We start from the raw sequence: 21,976 nt of genomic DNA, 5'->3' as shown, positions 1-21,976 counted from the left end.
ACTTTAATTAACTGGAATGCAAATTAAGTAATTCAAACATCTTTGCAACCAAATTTACATTGTCTTCCTAATGTTTTGATTTGCTCTAATTTTTCTAGCTTATGTTATGTCTTTTTAGATGCAAAGATGCAAGAAAAATGTTGATAACCACACAGGATTTGGAGTTCAAGGTACTGTAGTTTTACAAATTAACAAACCATTTTGCATTCCACCTCAGAAAGCAGCCAGTCTCTTCAGGAAATCAGACACAATGGTCTGCACCTATTCTTGACCCTGGTCAATCAAATCCTATTTTTGGATAAGCAAAGGGGAAGTGGTAGATATGTCTGGATTTTCAGAAGGTGTTTGATGAGGAACGACTCATTACGTACTTATTAATATAAGAGCTCATGGTGTCAGAGATATTGTATTAGCATGGTTAGAAGATTGACCAACTAATAGAAAATAGAGAGTTGGGATAAAAGGGACATTTTCAGGATGGAAATCTGCAATTAGTATTCTGCCACGGGCATCAAGCTAGGGTTGCAATTATTTACAATATATATTACTGACTTGAATGTGCAATAGCCAAGATTGCAGATGACACAAAAATATGCGACCAATTTAGTGCTGAGAACACTTTGAGCCTGCAGAGACATAGGGACAAGTTGAGTGAGTGGGCCATAACTTGGTAGATGGAATACAATGTGGGAAAATGTGAAGTTCTGCACTTTGGCAGGAAGAATAGAGAAGCTGAACATTATTTAAATGGAGAAAGACTGAAGAACAGAGGGATTTGGCAGCCCTCATCCACAAATCACAAAATAACTGGCACCCAAGTTCAGAATGGAAAGCAGTGGACTGTGGGTCTTTATTTCAAAGGGAATGGAGTCTAAAAGGTATGGAAGTTTTGCTAAGACTATATAAGGGACGAGTCAGACTGCAATGTTGTGAATAATTTTGGGCTCCTTACCTAAAGAAAGATATATCGGCATTGGAGGCATCCAGAGAAGGTTCACTGCGCTGTTACCAGGTATGGAGGGACTGTCCGATGAGAAGTCTATGCTCATTGGAATCTACAAAAATAAGAGGCAAGTTTATTGAAACACATGAGATTTTTATGGAACTTGACAGCATAATGCAGCAAGTTTGTTTTCCTTCTGGAAGAGTCTAGGAGAGGGCACAATCTCAGAATAAGGGCTGCACCTTTCAAATAGATGAGGAGGAATTTCTTCTCTTAGAGGGTAAATAATCTATGAAATTCTTTACTGCAGGTGGCTATCAAGGCTTGGGCTGTTAAATATAATCAAGTTTCAAACAGACAGATTTTTTAATCAGTAAGGGAATTAAACATTATGGGAAGAAAGCAGAAAAGTGGAGTTGAGGATTGCCGGATCAGCCATGATCTCACTGAATGGTGGAGCAAACACAATGGAATGAATGTGTGAGTGATAATGGGAACTGCAGATGCTGGAGGATCCAAGATAATAAAATGTGATGCTGGATGAACACAGAAGGCCAAGCAGCATCTCAGGAGCACAAAAGCTGACGTTTCGGGCCTAGACCCTACATCAGAGCGGGGGATGGGGTGAGGGTTCTGGAATAAATAGGGAGAGAGGGGGAGGCGGACCAAAGATGGAGAGCAAAGAAGATAGGTGGAGAGGAGAGTATAGGTGGGGAGGTAGGGAGGGGATAGTTCAGTCCAGGGAATACAGACAGGTCAAGGAGGTGGGATGAGGTTAGTAGGTAGGAGATGGAGGTGCAGCTTAGGGTGGGAGGAAGGGATGGGTGAGAAGAAGAACAGGTTAGGGAGGCAGAGACAGGTTGGACTGGTTTTGGGATGCAGTGGGTGGAGGGGGAGAGCTGGGCTGGTTGTGTGGTGCATGCTCTGCTTCTACCTCTACATCTTATGGTCTTATTGCCAGTTCTCATTTCAACCTGAATACTTACCGTATATATTCAATGATTGAACAGTTCTCTTCAGAATGTAATTCTATTGTCTGTCAAGTTGAATGATTTCACTTATATTTAACAATCTATCAACATCCAACGTACGAATGCTCATACATATGAATGTGATCTCAGACAGTGACGTAATTTCAAAGACCTGACATATGGACATTTCCTTTACTGACGGCTACTTTATATTGTCCTTCGCTGAGTGTAAACTTATGTACAAATTGACTTCCAGTGGACTCCAGGATGGAACCCATTTGCAAAACTGGGCCTGCCTGTGATATAACAATTCCTATGACAGTGATAAAAATGGACTATTAAATTTCAACTTGCATCATTTGATTTTAATGCCTGGAATTTGTCAATGGTTAAATGGTTCTAAATAAAAGGCAAAATACTGGCTTAACTGCAGTAGCCAGCTGGCCATGTTGACCCAATCTGAGGAAATCATCAATGAAAAAAATGCAGTCTACACTAATCAGATTGGCTGAAATTGGTTACTCAGATCTGTATTTCCTATTTGTTTTATACATTTATGGAAGCTTCACTTTGTAGGGAGAAAGTCACCTGCAAATTAGCCACTTTGGAGAAACCAGATATCGGGACACGCAAAGAAACCACATTTTAAGCATCAGGTTTTGGGCAGGAGTGAGAAGAAACTTAATTTATATCAACAGAACTGGAAGACGTGCTGCCTGTATTTCTGTATTTCTCTGATCTTTGCCAGACACAGTGCTTGGAATTAAAACAAATTGCAAAACATTGATTCATCAAGAACTCAAGCTTATCTACAAATATCACTGCCGCTGCTGATCTTACAAATGATCAACTAAATGGCCAGGGTCACAATTTGAAATTTAGCATCTGAAGAATTCTACCAACTCTGTTTAAGCTGACTATTCTTGATCTTCATTCTAAAACTCTACACTCTGCCCTTTTTAAACTTCAGTTATGTAATTGCGCCATACCTTCACATCATGCTTTATTGTTTTCTTTAAAGTTGATAGGTAATAAAATTTCTCTTCCTTTCACTCAATAAAACTTTGAAATTGGCTCTTTAATTTTGAATAATAATAACTTTTAACTGAAGCAAAATTTAGCTGCAAGCTAAAAAAAAACTAAAAATTTACGCTGTAGCCAACTGAGCGGTTTAGTAAGAGAGAAGTCAGTTAGCCAGATCATTCTTTTGTTCATCTGTGGTAACTCAAAATCTGGGATAGTTTCCACAGGTGAACAAAAAATTGGAGTTAGTAAAAATAAATTATCTTGTAATATTAAATTCTGAAGATGAGTTCATTTAATGTTAATATTTAATGGAACAGGACAAGATACATTATGAAAAATTAAAAGTATTGTCCTTGGAAGAATTAAAACATGGAGTTCAGCCTGAAAGGCAGGTAAACAGCAATTGGAAAATATGTGGAAAAATATATTGAGGTAGGAATTGAGGATAGTGAAACAAATGAATTCAAATTGGAAATGCTTAGATTAGAACATGAATTTCAATTAAATGCAGGGCTTTCTGGGAAAAGGTGGTTGGAAAGTGAAAGAGAGAGAATGATTTGTTTTCATAGTTCATGGCATGTGGGTGTCTGTTGGCCATGCTGGCATTTATTGCCCATTTCTAATTATCCTGACGCCAATTAAGAATCAACTTCAATGTTGTAGATTGGAGTCACATGTTTACAATAACCAGTAATGGTTGTATGATGAGCATTAGGCTAGGTTTTAAATTCCGGACATTTTTATTGAATATAAATTTCACCATCTGGTATGGTGGCATTCAAATCCATGTAACCAGCACATTATCTTGGGGTTCTGGATTGTTAGCCCATCACCTTCCCACAAGATTCCGGAAAGGGATGGGGAAAGTGAAAGGAAGGTTAAACTGAAGCAGTTCAAACTGACAAGGGAGAGCTCACTGAAGGCAACTCTGGTAAGGAACTATATCTAACGGAAGGGCCAACGTATTCAAGTTCATTCATTTAATTCTTCATGAGGTAACTGTCCGTGAGGATTTTAAAAAAATATTCAATAACATTTCCAATTTGAAACATGCAGTGTAAGAGTGGATCGTGGGACCTAGGCAGGCACCCATTCTGGCTGACAGCTAAGGATAAACACACAGACCGATAAGTTCAAAGATAATGGGAACTGAAGACGCTGGAGAATCTGAGATAACAAAGTGTGGGGCTGGATGAACACAGCAGGCCAAGCAGCATCTTAGGAGCACAAAAGCTGACGTTTCGGGCCTAGACCCTTCATCAGAAAAGGGGGATGAAAAGACGATTCTGAAATAAATAGTGGGAGAGGTGGAGGCAGACTGAAGATGGATCGGAGGCGGTGGAAAAACTGCTCTATGTCCAGACGTGACTGGTATTCGTTGATGTGTGGGTGAAGTGGGACAAAGGTGAGCCCCTTGCTGAGGACTGACTGTTCGTCTTCTGTCAGTGAGAGGTCCAAATCTTCACCATCCCCCCAGACCGCCCACTGACAGAAGACAAACGGTCAGTCCTCAGCAAGGGGCTCACCTTTGTCCCCCTCCACCCACACATCAACGAATACCAGTCACACCTGGACATAAAGCAGTTTTTCCACCGCCTCCAATCCATCTTCAGTCCGCCTCCACCTCTCCCCCTATTTATTTCAGAATCCTCTCTTCATCCCCCTTTTCTGATGAAGGGTCTAGGCCCGAAACGTCAGCTTTTGTGCTCCTAAGATGCTGCTTGGCCTGCTGTGTTCATCCAGACCGATAAGTTCAAGTAGTCTGGGTTTTCAAGACTTTTGCACGACAGAGAGAAATTAGGACCAACTAAACATCAGTGAGAGATGCTGGAAAGAAAAGATGCCAGACCGAGAAAGCAGAATTTTCACCCACACTCGGAGAAAGGATTAGACAGGTAGCAGGTTAGAAATCACCTTCCACTTTGGGAAGCCAAGGCACATCATGGAGACTTGTTGGTTCCAGCATCCTATAGAAAATCAAGTTGTGATCCCGGTGTCTGAAGCATTATAGGTGGTCAGTGTCTGTTCAGGAATGGCTGTTGAGCAGGATAGCTGTCAAGAGTTGTGTTCAAAAGAATGGTGAAGTCTGATTATTTTAAACAGCCAGAGAGAGTGATTAGCATTCTCTGAAACATTAGGTGCTCACAGGCCTTGCTAATCAGGAAAATGAACAAATTTTCTACATGAAAGTAAATTAAATTCCATGGTGTTCTTGAAAGAGTTTACAGGTACTAATGATTAGAATTTATTTGCAAAATGAACTTGTTTGGAGTTTGGTAACAGTCAGATTAGTCCCAATCTTGTGAATGACAGGGATATATGTTTATTTGGAAGCAATTCGGCTGGGAGCAAAATATCTTCCTCAGATAGGACAACAATGTCCCAAGAGGCTGCGAAGGGCTGGGGGAAGCAAGAAGCAATTGGCAGAAAGGTGAGGAACTGAAGGAGGTTCAGGTGCCATACAGAAAACAGTAAAGCCTGTAAGGGTTGTAATAGTTCAAGAAGGGTTACCTGAATTAAATCAGCAAGAAACAGCAAGAAGTCTTGGAAGTGAGAGAGGTTCGGATGCCGTGCTGAGAACTGTAAAGCCTGTGAGATGTGGGGGAGCCCAGAAAGGGTGACTTGAATTAAACAGGGCCAAAATCCATCCAGCAGTATCTAAAGGGTCAGGACAGAACCAGAAGGAGTTAAAAGTGCTGAAGTTCGGGCAATAACCAAGAAAGAAGGCAAACAAGGGCCAGGAAAGGTCAGAAAAGATGACACAACAGGGCCACAGGTCTGGTTAAATTTACTTCCATAATAAATTCATGGGAAGGCCAAAGGAGTTATCAGACAGGCCAGGAGAAGTTCAAGGTGAAGGCCTTGAGGGAGTATGGCAGAAGCTGAACATCCGCTGATGGCTGTAGTGTTATGGGGCATGGAACACATTCGGGGAAAACCCATCCCCAAAAGGAAGAGAAAGGTCAAGGGACATGCCCCACTGCAGACACCACTGTTGGACCCCAACAATGGCACACTTGTGAGTTAAGAACAAAGTTACTCACTGAGAGCATAGGAACAAAACCAAGTTCCAAACATCAATTTGGGCGAACAGTTTATTGCAAAAGCTTAGTGAGAGTGATGTGCAAAATAAAATGCCAAGAACCCTGTAGGACACACAACAGACCACCATCCACTCACCTCAATATTTGGAAAAATAACTGAATCATGTAGATGGATTATACAGCTTGGCAATGAAAAGTTAAGTAAAGTGATGTAGCCCAAGGAAAAGTCCAGCTTCCATTCTCAAAGCAACTTTCAAATGCAGATCAGGACAACAGAATGTTCAGTGTATGTGTTGAGATCCCATTTTTGTTATTGACATTTTCATAGAACTTTGCAACACAATGCTAACTCTAAACTAAAAGAAGAAATACTTTCATTCCTTGTGATGGGGAGGTATTATGATATTGGTAAAAATCATCTCTCAAAAAAAAATTTGCTACAGTCATGTGACATTTGGGGCAGCTCAGTGACTCAGTGGTTAACACTGCTGCCTCACAGCGCCAGGGACCCGGGTTTGATTCCACCCTCGGGCGACTGTCTGTGCGGAGTTTGCACATTCTCCCCATCCCTGCGTGGGCTTCCTCTGGGTGCTCCAGTTTCCTCCCACAGTCTAAAGATGTGCAGGCTAAGTAGATTGGCCATGCTAAATTGCCCATAGAGTTCAGGGTATGTAGATTAGGTGGGTTATAGGGGATGGGTCTGAGTGGGATTCTCCAAGGGCTGGTGTGGACTTCTTGGGCTAAAGAGCCTGTTCCCACAATGTAAGGATTCTATGAAATTTTACCTTCCTTCATCTTTTCTTGATACCTGGTCAAAAAACGGCTCTTGAAACTGAAGAAACACTGACCCAAGATGACCACAATGACCATCTGACAAGGTTGAGTTATGCTCGGGAAACTGTCAACACACAAGACCCAGTCTAAACTGAAATTAACGCGCCCTCAAAAATAAATGAAAGCAGTCACAGAGACCTCTTGCTTTTCTTTGATTTCCATGTTTCTGGAAGTTTCACAAATTGGGAAGAATACTGCCTCGAGATTAGCCAGTTGGAGAAAAACAATGAAGCTGAAATGGGAAGTCACAAAGGAAATATAATAAAAACCACTACATCTGGGGCAGCAGAGAGAAGAAAAAGCATTTGTTACAGCAGAACTGGAAGGCTCGCCTCCTCTCTTCTTCCTTCATAAGCATCTTATAAAACAGTGTCCACTGAAAAAACAAACTGGAGAAATGTCCATTCACAAAGACAACAAGGATATTTATGAAAGTTGTCACCAGTAAGAATACAAATCATCAATTAAACAGATATGGTCCCAGGTTAAAACCGCAGCCTGAAGAACTCTAAGGGATTTATTTTAAGCTGTCTATTCTTGTCTTCCTTTTTGTATTTGAGACTGTTCTTTAAGAACTTTATACTTTGTGTTTGATATCACTCGTTTTTGTTTGTCGTAGAGTTAGTTAACATAAAATTTGACTTTCACTCAACAATACTTTACAATTGGCTGCTAAATTTTGAATAGAACTGTTTTAATTGAAATTTGATATTTGAATTTTAAAATCTTTGTTGCAACCAGCTGAGGGGGTTAAAAAGAGAGAAGCTGATTCACTGCCCATCCCGCCTCAGTTAGTTGTGGTAAAATTTGAGATGACACTGTAGACCATGCAGGAACAATATGTAGCAGTATCGAAGACTTTCACAAGACCTTCCTCTCCTCTGTAAGTGGTGTTTGTGAACTATACTTGTTATGAAGTAAAAATTGCTGACATTGTATCTTGTGTGGTCTTTTAGAGTCATAGAGTTATAAAGCATGGCAACAGACTCTTCAGTCCAACTTGCCCATACCGACCAGATATCCTATTCTGACCGAGTCCCATTGGCCAGCATTTGGCCCATATCCCTCTCAACCCGTCCTACCCATTTACCCATCCAGATGCCTTTTAAATGTTGTAATTTTACCAGCGTCCACAAGTTCCTCTGGCAGCTTGTTCCACACACACACACACACACCGCCATCTGCATGAACAAAGTTACCCCTCAGCACCTTTTTTAGATCTTGCCTCTCACACCTTAAACCTATGCCCTCATAGTTTTGGAATCTCCCATCTTATGGAAAAGACCTTGGCTACTCACCCTATCCATGCACCTCATTATTTTATAAACCTCTACAAAATCGCCCCTCAGCCTCTGAACGTCCAGGGAAAATGTCCCAGCCTCTCCTTGTATCTGAAACCCTCCAGTCTCCGCAACATTCTTGTAGAAATCTTTTCTGCACCCTGTCAAGTTTAAAAACATATCTCCTAGAGAAGAGTGACTATATACATGACCTCATAAAATGGAGTGACTACAATAATTAGGTTGGTATTTCACCAAAACTGATTACGAAGTAATCTAAATGAAAGGTCATTAAATTGAGTAATAGTTATCTTTATTTAGGGTTGACATGTTATGGTTAACTGCAACTTAGCTTATTTTGCCAAGTTTTGACTGCGAGGAGAACACAGTATTTATGAGCATCACTCCCAAAGGAATAGGCTCATGATGAACATGCTCAATATTTCACAAATGCATTATGATTAATGAAGAGCAAGTATTTAAGAATGTGACAGAGGTTATACAGATGTTTTTTCTTCCTCTCAGGCCCAGCTGTTGACAGAACTGTCAAGCCAGTTACAACTATAAAAGCCACTTCCCAAGCTTCAGGTATTTGATTAATTTGTTAGCATTAAGCCGCAAAAAAAATCACATTTCAAAGAAAAGATAGAGCACCTGTGAACTGTTGTTTCCTCTGCGCTATTTTTAAATATTTAAGCTTTCATTATGACAGTATTATTTTGTTAAAAATTAACACTATGTGGGAAAATGTTTCTAGTAATATTATGCAGATATAGATGGATTCCCTGGGAAAAACAATACTATGAGCTGCTACCTGAGTGATCTACATGACATTCATTAATGATGTTGATGAAGAAAACCCTGGAAGTGGTGTATTTCCACTCAAACTACAAATATATCAAAAAGGGTGAGGATTGATATGTAATCTGCCAGTGCATGTCTCCTCCACAACATGCCATTCATTGGCACAGACACTTTTTTTTTGTTTTTATGTGGATGGATTTGAAAGGCGAATTATTTCCTGGAACATCCTGAAATTTTTCTGAGATAGATGCAGCAATTCAGAAAATTTTTCAATAAATTATAACATAAGCATGAAATGGAGACACTTCAAGTCGGCCGTATAGTTGTATAAATGGTAGGTTGTCTCTGCTTGGGAGGTGACTGATAGGCCTGTGCAGTGTCCTCCAAAATACTGCAAGTGCTGAAAGTATGAAACCAAGAGATGGAAAAGTCAGAATCACACCTCAAGTCTTTCGGCATCTGTGAAATGTGACAAGGCACAGGGCTCAGAACTGCAAAATAACTGCTAGGCAAATATTTTTACAAAACAATAAAGAGAAAAGGGGGAAATACACACACACACACACACACACACACACACACACACACACACACACAAACATATATGTGTGTGTGTGTGTGTGTGTGTGTGTGTGCGTATAGTATATATTAAAAATTAGAGGGAAGCATTCAAGTGGAATAACTGAAAATGCTATAAACTCTCAGCAAATTAGCCATCATCTGGGGAGGGCAAAATAGAGGTTAACAGTCTTAATTTTTGTTGTGATATGGGAAATAATATGGGTAGTTATATGGTACATTTAAGGACTTGAAAGCCCAGCTGTTTTAACAGTATACAATCATTCCAATGAAATTTTGGGGACAGTGCGTGTGAGAGTGTGAGAGGCTAAAAGAAAGGCAAATATTCCAAGTTGATGAACTTTCACCAGACCTGTAGGTGAGACAAGAGCTGCACTAGTTTCACTTCATGGGTTAATCAGATTGAAGCTTCTCTTTGAAGGTTTGTATTGCGATTTTTTTTTAAAAATGCCGAACACATGATTAACATGAGGTCATCTTGATAACCTCCGTAAAAGAGTCATGTCACGAATTGATTCTGCCTGATAACAATTCTTGCTTTTGATTTATCAGAAAAAGAATTCGTTCTTGATTCCAAGGTAAGAATAACTAATCTAAGGAAATACATGCTTTATTTATGTCATTGATATCTTTTTATTTAACGTGTACTTGGAATAATTTTTAAATTTTGAACATGTTGCGAAGTCACTATAAGTAGTTTGCCATGTATTGTGGATGAACTTGCCAGTTTCAGCAATTGATGATGAAGATCCCCGTCTCAAGCACAAACTCAAACCATTGAACTTTCATTTTAGCAGTCTGCAACAGCTAGTTATCCTGTGGATCTTTAGAGATTCCAAAAAAAAACACAGCGGCTTACAACATTAAACAGGCTAGTTGGATCATCCTATTATAGTCCGGATCCCAAGATCAAATGGGACTGCCAAACATTTTAGTGGCAGATTCCATATATAACCTAGATTATAACAATCATAGTGTATTGTGATGTTAACAGAGGTAATAAGCTAATTGAGGTTTTGAGATTATCAAGGGATTTAATAGAATAAGCTATAATAGAAGAAAAGATATGTCCCCTCATCGAGGTGCCCAAAATTAAAGTCATGAATACAAGATAGTCACTAATAAATCCAAAGAAGAATTCAGGAGAAACTTCTTCACCCAGAGAGAGAGAATAGAAAATGTAAAACTTTCTACTATTTGGTATGTTTCAGGCAAATGGTAAAAAGGCATATCACAGAATTATAAAATGGTTTCAGCAAGGAAGGACATTGTTATGTCTGATCCCAGTTTGATGATAATGGACCAGTGAGGCCTTTGTTTTGATCAGGCTCGATAGAATTTTTTGTTAAAGAATAGAATGTATGGAAGAACCAAAGGTAAGAAAATAGAAGCATTATCAAAGAAATAAATCAAAACTCTCAGAACAAGCATCTTTATTGTACAAACTTGAATCCAAACAAACATGATAATGATTAATTAGATACAGTGCACAGGTAAGAAATAATTCTGAACCATAGTTGCTGTACATGTAACTTAGATGCTAGCATTTAGATTATCTTGAGATAAATATAAGCTGCCAGGTAAACTGTGCTCAAACGGCCCACTTACTGAACTTTAAATGGTTAATGTAGTCAGAACAGATCCAACCCAGATGTTCATGGCACTGTTAGTCAAAAAATCTCATTAAAACTGTACTTTTTGCAAGGGGTTCCATTACTTAGCATTCAAAGATCAAGCTTTGTAATGCCCTTGAAGCCTCTTTCATTTAGACTTCCTTAATGACAAGTCACATCTTGGTAGTTCAATCTCTTCTCCTCAGAACAAATTCTCCAGCAATCCTACGACAGCTCCCAAGTTTCCAAACCATCCCATCCGAGTTGCCAATAAATTTCTCTAAGCTCCAATCTTTCTCAGCCTTACCAAATAGATGCCTTTCGTGAGCTTCCCTCACTCCTCTCACAGCTGTATTCAACTATCAATGATTTCCAGGACTCCTTTTTAGCCTTACCCATTTTTGCAACACGGAGTCACCACATTGTGATTTTTTTTTCTGAGTGCCTACTGTAAGGATTCCATTAACAGCAAGTTTCTTCAGCTTCAGCACTTTCCCAGGTTCAAACTGTAACTCACAGTTTAAAGCAAATGTGCTCCTACATAAATTGAAACCAGAGTACCTTCTTAATATCCACGGCATCTCTGTGACAATATATGCTAAAATCACAGTCTAAGCTCAGCCTGAAGCAGGCCAGATATCATTCTTTTGCAATCTGTTCTCTGATCTGATGTAATAAACAGCTTTCACTTTCATTTAGAGTTCTTTGCTTTGCTTCCCTATGCGTTTCCATCTTTGCAAGTTTTACAGATACCACATCCCCAGCTAAATAAGGTCACCTGTTGTATAATGACTCTATCTCATCTCTTCTGACTATTAAACAAACATGGGTCACTTTCCAAACTCCAATTTATTTTAGATGCTCTGGTAATCACTAAAGCTTTTTATTAGTGTGCCTACTAGTTGTTAGCCCCTCAAAGCAATATTTCCACAACGTTTGAAGTGCCCTAGACTTCAAACTGCTTCAATTCAATTTATCCCATTTTCTACTCTGGCTGCATTACTTTTTCTTTTGTCTATCCTTGACATTGTTATCAAATTTGCTGACAAAGGTTGCTGTATGGTTTGATGAAATACAGTGGGAGAAGACTCAGTCAAAGCATAAGAATTGGCACAGATTAATTGAGTGAATGGCCGATTTATGACAATACTACCTAATTTTATGCAAACACTAAATTATCTGTAAACTGTATTGTTTCATAACTTTTTGTTATTAAGCATGCTTTATTTCAGTCTACCAATTTATGTCCAAGTGCCTACTAACAAGTAATTCGTAGTTGGCTAAATCTTCCAATCTCCACATTATCAGAGATCGGACTTATGCCTGAAGATGTGTGCTGTAAAAGACCTGATGCACTGACCGGAGCGGGAATTGCTAAGGAAGTTTAAACATCTAATTCTCCTGCTCCCCAGGACAGTCAGCGAGTGTTCTACAGTACTTAACTGAATAGTTACCTAGGAAATGTTAAACTGCTTAAAACCTAGTCTAATTTCTGGGTATTTCCATGACAGACCCACTCCATCACACCCTCCCACCCCTAACTCTCCCTGACTCTACCGCATCAGACTACTCACTTGATCACCCTTTCCCAAATACCCTCCTGATTACCCAGTTAACTTCCTGACCTGGACAACCCAACCCTCCCAATCTTAAATTCAATGACTTGACCTGACTATCCTGCCAACCTGACCTAACTAATACCCCCAGACCTGACTACCCCTGACTATCTGATGTCTAATCCAACCTAACTAATTACAACCTGACTACCCCTCCGACTCACATGACTACCCAGTCAGCTACCTCTCTGTTTTATTCACCTCACCCACTCTACCCACTTAGAACACCTAACCACCTCACCCATCCTACCTACCTATCCATCTATTAATCCATTAATCCATCCATTCAGCAACATTTAGACTGGATTTTAAAACTTAGCAAAGGCGATGTCATAAGTTCTTCCAACTCTACTTTGCTAGGAGAAACATAGTTTCCTGATGGACACTGCACTGTGCATCTCTGTGAAAAATGAGCTCACTAGATGTCCACAGAAATATGCAGCAAGCAGTATGGAACGAGGGGAATTTTTGAACGTAATGGCAATCAATAATTCATTGAAGTATCAGATGCTTTTGTGTTGAAAAGCATTACTAGGCAAACTCTAAAATGATAGGTGAATAATTTAGAAATGCTCTTTCCCTGTATTGTTATTATCTCCCTCTCCAAGGTATCTATTGATTACTTCCTTTTCCACGAACAATTTCTTAAATCCTTTTTGTATTATTTTCTAAAGTGTTAGATTGTTTCCAACTGATAATCCAATTTAATTCCAGTTGTAAATATTACAACCTTTTAAATGTGAGCTATGGTTTTGTTCTTAAGTTTGTCTCATTCCTCCCACTTCTTTTAATTCTACTCTGATTTCCACATCTCCTGCTATTTCTGGCCTATCTAAGGCTTTCCCATTCCATGGAGGTAGCTACAGATAAAGCAGTTGATATTTCATTACTTTCAGTAATCCAGAAGGAATCCATTCTTCAGTTTAAGGCTTTCAGTTTCAATGTGCTTCTCGGATAAATATTGGTTTATTGTACAAGGTGTAAATAAAGATTAAGTAAACTGGACAAAATCTGGGCCAAAAACAGTGAATTTGAGGACATAAATGTAAAACTCAAAAGCCTCAAGTCAGGATATAGACTAGAGAAATATATTTTTCTCTCAACAAGTTTGCAGGTATATTGATACGTGAGAAAAGGGGTGAGTTGTTATTTTAAGATGGAGTTGGATGTTTGTTGTGAAACAAGATTCAGGTTTATAGAAGTTTCTCATAGGAGATTGATTTTTTTAAATGCCCTATATTTAAAATAGTAAGACGCACAGTTCATATAAATAGAACCACATCATTTAACTTTGACTGCGAGCACAGAAATAGAAATTTGGCAAAGATCTGTAGCTCAGGTTGTGGGTGAGGTTATTGACTTGCTCGCTGAACTGGTCCGTTTTCATTCAGACCTTTTGTCACCAGGCTGGGTAACATAATCAGTGGAGCCTCTGTGCGTTTGTTGATTGCATTACGGGTGGAGAACCATGCCTCTAGGAGTTCCTGTGTTTGTCCATGTTTGCCTTGTCTGGTATGGTTACGTTGTCCCATTTAAACTGATGGCCTTCATTGTCTGCATGTATTGATATTAAGGAGAGTTCATTGGGCTGTTTTGCTGCTGGTTGATGTTCAGATATTCTGATGGCTAGTTTCCTTCCTGTCTGTCTAATGTAATGTTTGTGGCTGTCATTGCATGGTATTTTGTAAACCACGTTGGTTCTGCATGTTGTGGAAATGGGGTCTTTAATCCTTGTAAGTGTTTGCCATAGAGCAGCTGTGGACCACCATGATTCCTCGTGGTCTTCGGAGTCTTGTTGACAGTTCTGATATGTTCTTGATGTAGGGCAGTATGTGTTAGGGTGTACTGTATCCTGGAGGACAGGCAGGAAGGAAACTAGCCATCAGAATACATGAACGTCAACTCGTAGCAAAACAGCACGACAAACTCTCCTTAGTATCAGTACACTCGGACAATGAAGGCCATCAGTTTAACTGGGACAAGGTAACCATATTAGCCCAAGGCAAACATAGACATGCACAGGAATTCATAGAAGGCATAATGCAATCATCAAACCCATAGAATTGCACCCCATATACAAACCCATACAGATCAAAATGGGAAATGACACTACTCACCATAACAGACCAAACGGTATAAATTCCCAGCGGAGTAGAAGAATATTGCTTCATTGGATGTTCCACTGATGATGTTACCTCGCATGGTGATGAACGTCTGAAGGAGAATAAACCAGCTCAGCGAGCAAGTCAACAACCTCACAGAAACAGTGAATTCAAGTCTGCAGTTAATATGCTCCTTGTGAGATTAGAAAACCACTTCTAAAGCTATGTTTACTTATTCTTGGGGACCGGGGTTATTCAAGAGGATGTTCTTCAGGTAATTATCTGGGTGTGTTGAGTTTACAATAGGATAGATCAAAAATGGCCTTTTGTAGCAGTAATGTTAATGGAATTAAAGACCTTTCATCCATTTGTACTTCCTTAATTTTCTGGGAGCTTTTCCAGAAAGATGTGGGCTGAAAATCTATGGGGAATAGGTTCGCTGAATCTTGGCTGGGATGCACTTGCTGGGGATCACCACTATTGAACCTGCCAAAGTTTACAGTGTCAGGGAAATCCCTTTATTTGTATTTTAATGCAGAAATTCACACTGGGAGAGAGATACTTGGAATGACTGTTTGCTTTCTGAGAACACAAATGCAGGAGAAAAATAGCCAGCTGGGAGAGGACACGGATGTCACGACCATTGCTGCCGGAAACGATAGATTACAATTTGATCACTTTCAAAGATAAAAATTTGTGCTATCCTTAAATACTAAAGTCCTGAGTATATTCCCAGCCTGGGCCACCAGAAAAGATACACATAACTGATAACTTGCTACGGCTGTTCTAGCGCTGTCCTGATGACATTATGGCAGAATTACATTTGTCCCTGGTGTTTGGCACTTATGTTGCTTTGTAAGTGTGAGGACTCTTTCAAATCAAACAGCTATGATGGGATAATATTAGATTGATTGCAATATAATTGCTGCCTGATTAATAGCTGAACTGTTCTTATTCCCCACAGCAACCAGCAACACCACCCAGGTAATGCCAATTTAGCCATATTTGTTGAGAATTCTAATTGTATGAAGAGATTTATGACAGACAACATAGTTAAATGAGAAAGAAAATTGACAGTTTACTATACAGACTTAGGTTTCCTTAGGCCTTTAGATGTGCTCTTCTACATAAAAGCAAGGTCGTGTAACTGCTAGAAAAATTTAGTAAAAACAGAAAATGCTGGAAATGTTTGAGAGGAGCTGAAAAGAGGGAGCTACAGAGATAGTGGCTGCATTGATTGCAATTTTCCAAAGGTCCTTAGATTCCAGAGGGCTAGAAACTTTCAATGTAGCACCCCTGTTAAACAAAGGCATTGAGCAAAAATGGATAACTACAGGCCAAAAATTGTTGAAAAATATTAGAATTAGTTATCAAGGAAGTAATAGCAGAGCATTTATAAAATCATAACCTGATCGAGTGGCTTCATGAAAGGGAAGTTGCATCTGACTAATTTATTACCATTTTAGAGGAAGTATCAACCAGATTGGATAGAGGAGAGCCAGTGTGTATTTAGAGTTCCTGAAGGCATTCAACAACTTAGCTCACAAAATGTTAAGTCATAAGATAAGAGCCCATGATGTTGAAGGTTGTGTGTTGACCAGGATGGAAAATTGGTGAATGGGCAGGAAACAGCGAGTGGGCAAAAGGGGTTCTTTTTCAGGTTGGCAAACTGTAACCATTGGGATTCCACAGGGATCAATGCTGGGATCGTAACTTTTTACAATATATTAATGACTTGGAAGAAAGCAGCGAATATACTGTAGCAGACGGCACCATGATAGATGGAAAGGTAAATTGAGAGAGGGATACTAACAGTTTTTAGAGATATTGATAGGTTAAATAAGTGGGCAAAAAGTTGGCAGAGTACAATTTTGGAAAATGTGGAGTTGTTCATTTCGGAAGGAAAAACAAAACAACGGAGTTGTATTTAAACTGAGCAAAACAACAGAAACCTGCAACATGAAGGCACTTCGAGGTACTTGTGCACAAAATACAGAAAGCTGTTATGCAAATGCAGCAGAGAGTCAGGAAGGTTAATAGAATTTATTTCAAGGGGATTGGAGTATCAAAGGAGAGAGGTCTAACTACAATTGTACAAGGTGCTGCTGAGACCACATCTGGAGTACTGAGAGCAGTTTGACTCCCCGTATTTAAGGAAAAGTATTATTTCATTGGAGGTAGTTCAAAGACTGTTCAGGAGGGGCATTCCAGTATGGAGGGATGGTCTAATGAACAAAGGTTAGAGAGGTCAGGGCTCTATTCAGTGGAATTTAGAAGAATGAGCAGTGATCTCATTGAAACATATAGGGCTCTGAATGGGCTTGACAAGGTAAATGCTGAGAGAATTATTACCCTCATGGAAAAGGTTAGGACCACAGACCATATTCTCAGAATAAAGTAGCAGCAATTTAAGACTGAGATGAGGAGGAATTTCTTCTCTCAGAGGGTTGGGAGTCTTTGCAATTCCTTGTCACAGAGGGCTTTGTGAGCAGAGTCCTTGTGTGTATTCAAGGCTGAGATAAATAGATTCTTGATTCGTAGGGGAATCAAGGGTTATGGGAAAAGGGCAGGAAAATGGATATGAGGAATGTTGAATCAGCCATGATCTTTTTGAATGGCAGAGCAGGCTCTTGGGACTGAATGGCCTACTCCTGTTCTTATTTCATATGGTCTTAGAGACCTCAAACAACAGTGGAGTGGAAAAACTGCATCAATATTTCACGTCAGCGACCTTTCACCAGTTTCAATGGGAATTCACAGACCTGTGACATTCACTCTAGTCCTCTGTGCACAGGAATTCTCTTTCTGTGTTGATGTTGAAAATGATCTGATAATGGTTATATCTGTGAAGTGGTTATGTCAACCTTCAGATTTCTCAGCGGAAACCTGGCTCCTTCATCCTCAATTGAGAGTGGGTTTAAACAGTGCACCAAACCAGTTTACACTTTAAATGCAATGAGACCTAAATTTAACTAAAATTCATTAGAATAGCTGGGAGCAAATGGCAGGGTGACAGTTTTAGGATAGCCTATTGCAGGCAGAGTCATATCAATTCCTACTGGCCTATCATTGACGGGGTGAAGAGGTGAAGAAAGCCTTCCTAAGTGAACAATCTCCATACTCTGATAATCAGATAGGGCCTATAGTAGAACCAACGGAGGTACACCAGGTCTTAGCAACTGTAGCTCAGCATCTGGATGAACATAAGAGATACCTGAAAACTTAAGACAAGGAGCAGTGGGGATAAATGTGGAAATTATTTTCTAATGAATTCTTGGCACAGTAACTTCTGATGGCAACTGCTAATACAAGTCAGCAGATTTCTACCAAAATTTCTGACCACCTTTCCCTTGGCATTATGTTCCCAATTTGCAACAGTGTCAGTATTCCCAGTCTTCACCTGTGTAGACATACACGCAGTATCATAAAAAATAATATCATTGCATTGTTTGACTTCATGCGTTTAGAAATTCAAACTGTTTCACAATGCTGGGAGTTTAGTTTATTAATTTTCAATATATTATTAATTCATAAGGGTTTGAAATCTGCTGCCGCTGAGTAAGCTGAGCAAGCAAGATAACTATTGAAATAGATTTTTCATGATATATGGTTTTCCACATCTGCACAATATTAAAGGGAGATGAAAGGTGTTGGTAGCCAGTGAGAGCTCGTACGTCATTTTAGGGAAGCTCCACTACTACTGTTACTCAGACACTTAAGGTGCCACAATGAGCCTTCCCTAAGTTCTGTGCTCTCTGGTCCCACCTGCTGAGAGCCGTCAGATAATCAGAGGTCAGCAACTCTATTTTGTGTATGTGTGTGTGTGATAGTTCCTCAGAAGGGGGAAGACATTAGGGCAAAAATCTGCATGTGACGTCTTTTAAACAGCTGCTGCATTGCAGCTAGCACATGACTCTGGCTGACCAGAATCCTGTTACACTTTCACCAGCCGGCATTGGCATATTGGAAGAATTTACAGCTTGGTAATTAATATGATTGGTTGTGGTATGAATCACTTTCCCATGGCCATCATGTCTTGAGGCGAGACCAGAACCCAGAGCTTCAGGGCTAGAGGTAGGGATACTACCAGCACAGCACAAGACTTTCCCTACAGCTCTAATGAGTAGAGAGGTACAGGCTACTGCTGGTATGTTACCCACCTGAGGACTAGCATCAGCAAGCCACAGTTGAGTGCGATGGCAGGAGGGGTTTGTAAGTGGGCATCAGAGAGGGCAGCCTCTTCCTGATGTTCCCATCCCCCAATCAGGCAATGAGCACCTTTGAACAAAGGAATCCTCCCCCATTCACCTCTCCAGCTGGCCTGCATGAGTTTGTTTATTGTATCCCCTGCATGGCAAGAAACCCCTGCCTCCTGCTGGCTTAATAGATACAGTGGTATTCTGAGGCCTTTATGTGGGCATTAATTGTTCTCAATTGGCAGCCAGTTGAGAAGGTCATTGGGTGGCCTTCCCACGATGGTCTTTACTTCAAATGGGACAATAGCAGGATCCAACCCTAGCTCCCTGCTTGATTAAATGTCTCCCCTGTCACCAAATGTTACAAATCTGCCACCTGATCTGTTGAGTTTGTTTAAAGAAAATCTCTTTTTTTATTTCAAATTTTCAGCAACCACAGTATTTTCTTTTCCTAAAAGATTGAATATTCAACAATTTTTGTTAATTAGTTTCTGACCTGACGTATAGCTGAAATCACAATATCATTACAAATAAAAACTGACAAGTACGAGGCAGGACTGAGTTCCAGTGAGTATTTGTAGAAAGACTCAGGAATATTGAGGATACAGGAGTAGGCCATTCAGCCTGTCATGCCCCTGCTCCACCACATAGGCTGATGTAATACAATGCCATTTTCCTACACTATCTTCAAACCCCTTTATATCATTTGTCTCCAGCAATCTATCAATTTCTCACTTTAATATACTCAATATTTACATTTCCACAGCCTTCCGGGTAGAGAATTTCAAAGATTCACTACCCTCTGCATGAAGAAATTCCTCCTTAATTCAGTTTTAAACAGCCAACCTTTCATTGTGGAATGATTTCCCTTAGTTCTGGACTTATGGACCAGGGAAAAAATCTAATTTCTCTCCATCTTGTCATGTCTTCTAAGAAGTTTGTAAGTTTCAGTGAGATCAACTCTCATTCTTCTAAACTCTAGAGATAACAATCCTAGTTTCCTCAAACTTTCCTCAAAAGACAATCCCAAAATCCCAGGGTTTAGATGTGAACCTCAAAAGCACTCCCTGTGTGGCAAATATATTCTTCTTTAGATAAAGAGGCCTAAATTTTATACAATATTGTAAGTGCAGCCTCATCAAAGTTCTTCACAACACTTCCTGCAAAACATCTTTAGTTACCTTTCATTCTCCACAAGCTCACATGCAGTAGGTACAAGAAAAGAAATGCTTTTCTTACAGTCTGTAATGAAAACTCTATATTAAGACAGCAACTTATTTCTGTTAAAGTGGGAAGGACCAAACATATGAGAAATTAGTCCATGTGATCAAAGTACATCTGAGGTAGTGGCAGTTGTTACTATGGGACATTGTAGAGAAAGCAAACAGCTGGCAGAAAGCAGAAAGCTCTCTGAAACATGTAACTTCGGTGGATTTTGCAACTGTACAATAATTTGGGGATTGAAGGTAGCATCATAAACTGGAAACTTGATGACTGACTCACTTCTGTGAAAACTGTTGAAGCAGCAACTGTACTGGAGACTGCTTTCAGGTATATCGCAGGTCACGGGTGGAAAAAAAATCAACTATGCGGGTGCTGTGGTTGATAAAGAAAATCATTGTCCAGACTGCTGTTTGTGTAAAATGAACAAGTATCATAATTGGCTTTTCCTGGCAATTCTTACAAGGGCAAGGGCCAACATGAAATCATTAGACCTGCTTGGGTGGAAAATATTAACATTGAATTGAATATTAGGGTTGCAGTAACTATTACACGAACACAATGAAAAATATCAGAAAATTATCATCCAAAAATGAATATTTTGTTTATTCTGAGAACTCATTGCAGAATGAGTGTAGAAAAATTAGTCCAAGTAAGATAAGACTTTCAGACAAAAACAGTTTGTGAATGAAGTTACTCGGTAAGGATTCCTCACTAATGGCATCGAGTGAATCATGACGATGAAATCGATGATCAGTCCTGGAGTGGGATGATGGAGCAAATTCAAAGGGTTGAATAGCCTGCTCCTACTCCCATATTTCTACGAGCTGAATGTCACCAGAAATCGGCTAGGTGTCATTTTCAGCAGGTTTTGTGAAGCATTTCCATCCATGAACCCCAGTGAGTTTTCTTACATGATCCTCCCATAGGACCATAACGAATAAGAATGGGGTCGGCCATTTGGCCCATCAAGCCTGCTTCTTCACTCAATAAGACCGTGGCTGATCTCATATCCACTGTCTCCATAACCTGTGATTCCCCTCAGAATTTATCTACCTCAACTTTAAATACAAACAAGGATTCTGTCCACACAGCATTCTGGGGCAAGGAATTCCAAAGACACTCAACCCTTTGAGAGGAGAAATTCCTCCTCATCTAAGTCATAAATTGGTACCCTTTTATTCTGAGATTATGCCCTCTGGTCCTAGACTCTCCCATGAGAGGAAATGTCCTCTTGGCACTTACCCTGTAAAGCCCCTTAAGAATGTTTCAATAAGATCATCTCTCATTCTTCTAAACCCTAATGAGTAGACACCCAACCCGTTTAGACAATTCATCCACATCAGGGATTATCTTTATGAACCTATCCTGAACTCAAATGAAATATCTTTCCTTAAATAAGGGGATCAAAACTGCTCCTAAACTACCTCATTAACTATCACAATGGCACTCTGTGTGTCATATTCTCCCACTCACTACAAGCAGAAGTATTGGCCACTGCCATGACCTCCCTGGATTTCAGGTGCCATTGCAATGTTTAAATCCTCTCCATGCACTCAGTGTAGCACTGGCAATCTCCAGCTTGCCCTGGTTATATCAGATCTAGTAATGCTGAAGAGGGGCTACAGGCATTCACTACACGTGAAAAGTGCTCTGGGATTTTGGTGACTGATGGAGTTCTAGAGGAATGAGTAGTGATCTGGAGTCACCCAGGGTACCGCTCCAACTTTCATTCTGCAAATTGTTA

General features: G+C 39.8%; 1 protein-coding gene across 1 annotated transcript in view; it reads left to right on the top strand.

Moving 5' to 3' along the window:
• Positions 1–21,976, top strand: part of LOC125454423 (cytokine-dependent hematopoietic cell linker-like) — a 134,310-nt gene that overhangs the window by 81,719 nt on the left and 30,615 nt on the right. Inside the window, exons 7-10 of the mRNA XM_048535161.2 lie at positions 119–170; positions 8,624–8,686; positions 10,034–10,059; positions 15,777–15,796. Coding sequence (XP_048391118.2) covers positions 119–170; positions 8,624–8,686; positions 10,034–10,059; positions 15,777–15,796 — 161 coding nt within the window. The remainder of the gene's footprint in view (positions 1–118; positions 171–8,623; positions 8,687–10,033; positions 10,060–15,776; positions 15,797–21,976) is intronic.

Source organism: Stegostoma tigrinum, chromosome 1 (genome assembly GCF_030684315.1).
Source record: "Stegostoma tigrinum isolate sSteTig4 chromosome 1, sSteTig4.hap1, whole genome shotgun sequence".
In the NCBI taxonomy this organism is placed as follows: domain Eukaryota; kingdom Metazoa; phylum Chordata; class Chondrichthyes; order Orectolobiformes; family Stegostomatidae; genus Stegostoma; species Stegostoma tigrinum.
This window is presented reverse-complemented; position numbering and strand designations above follow the sequence as displayed.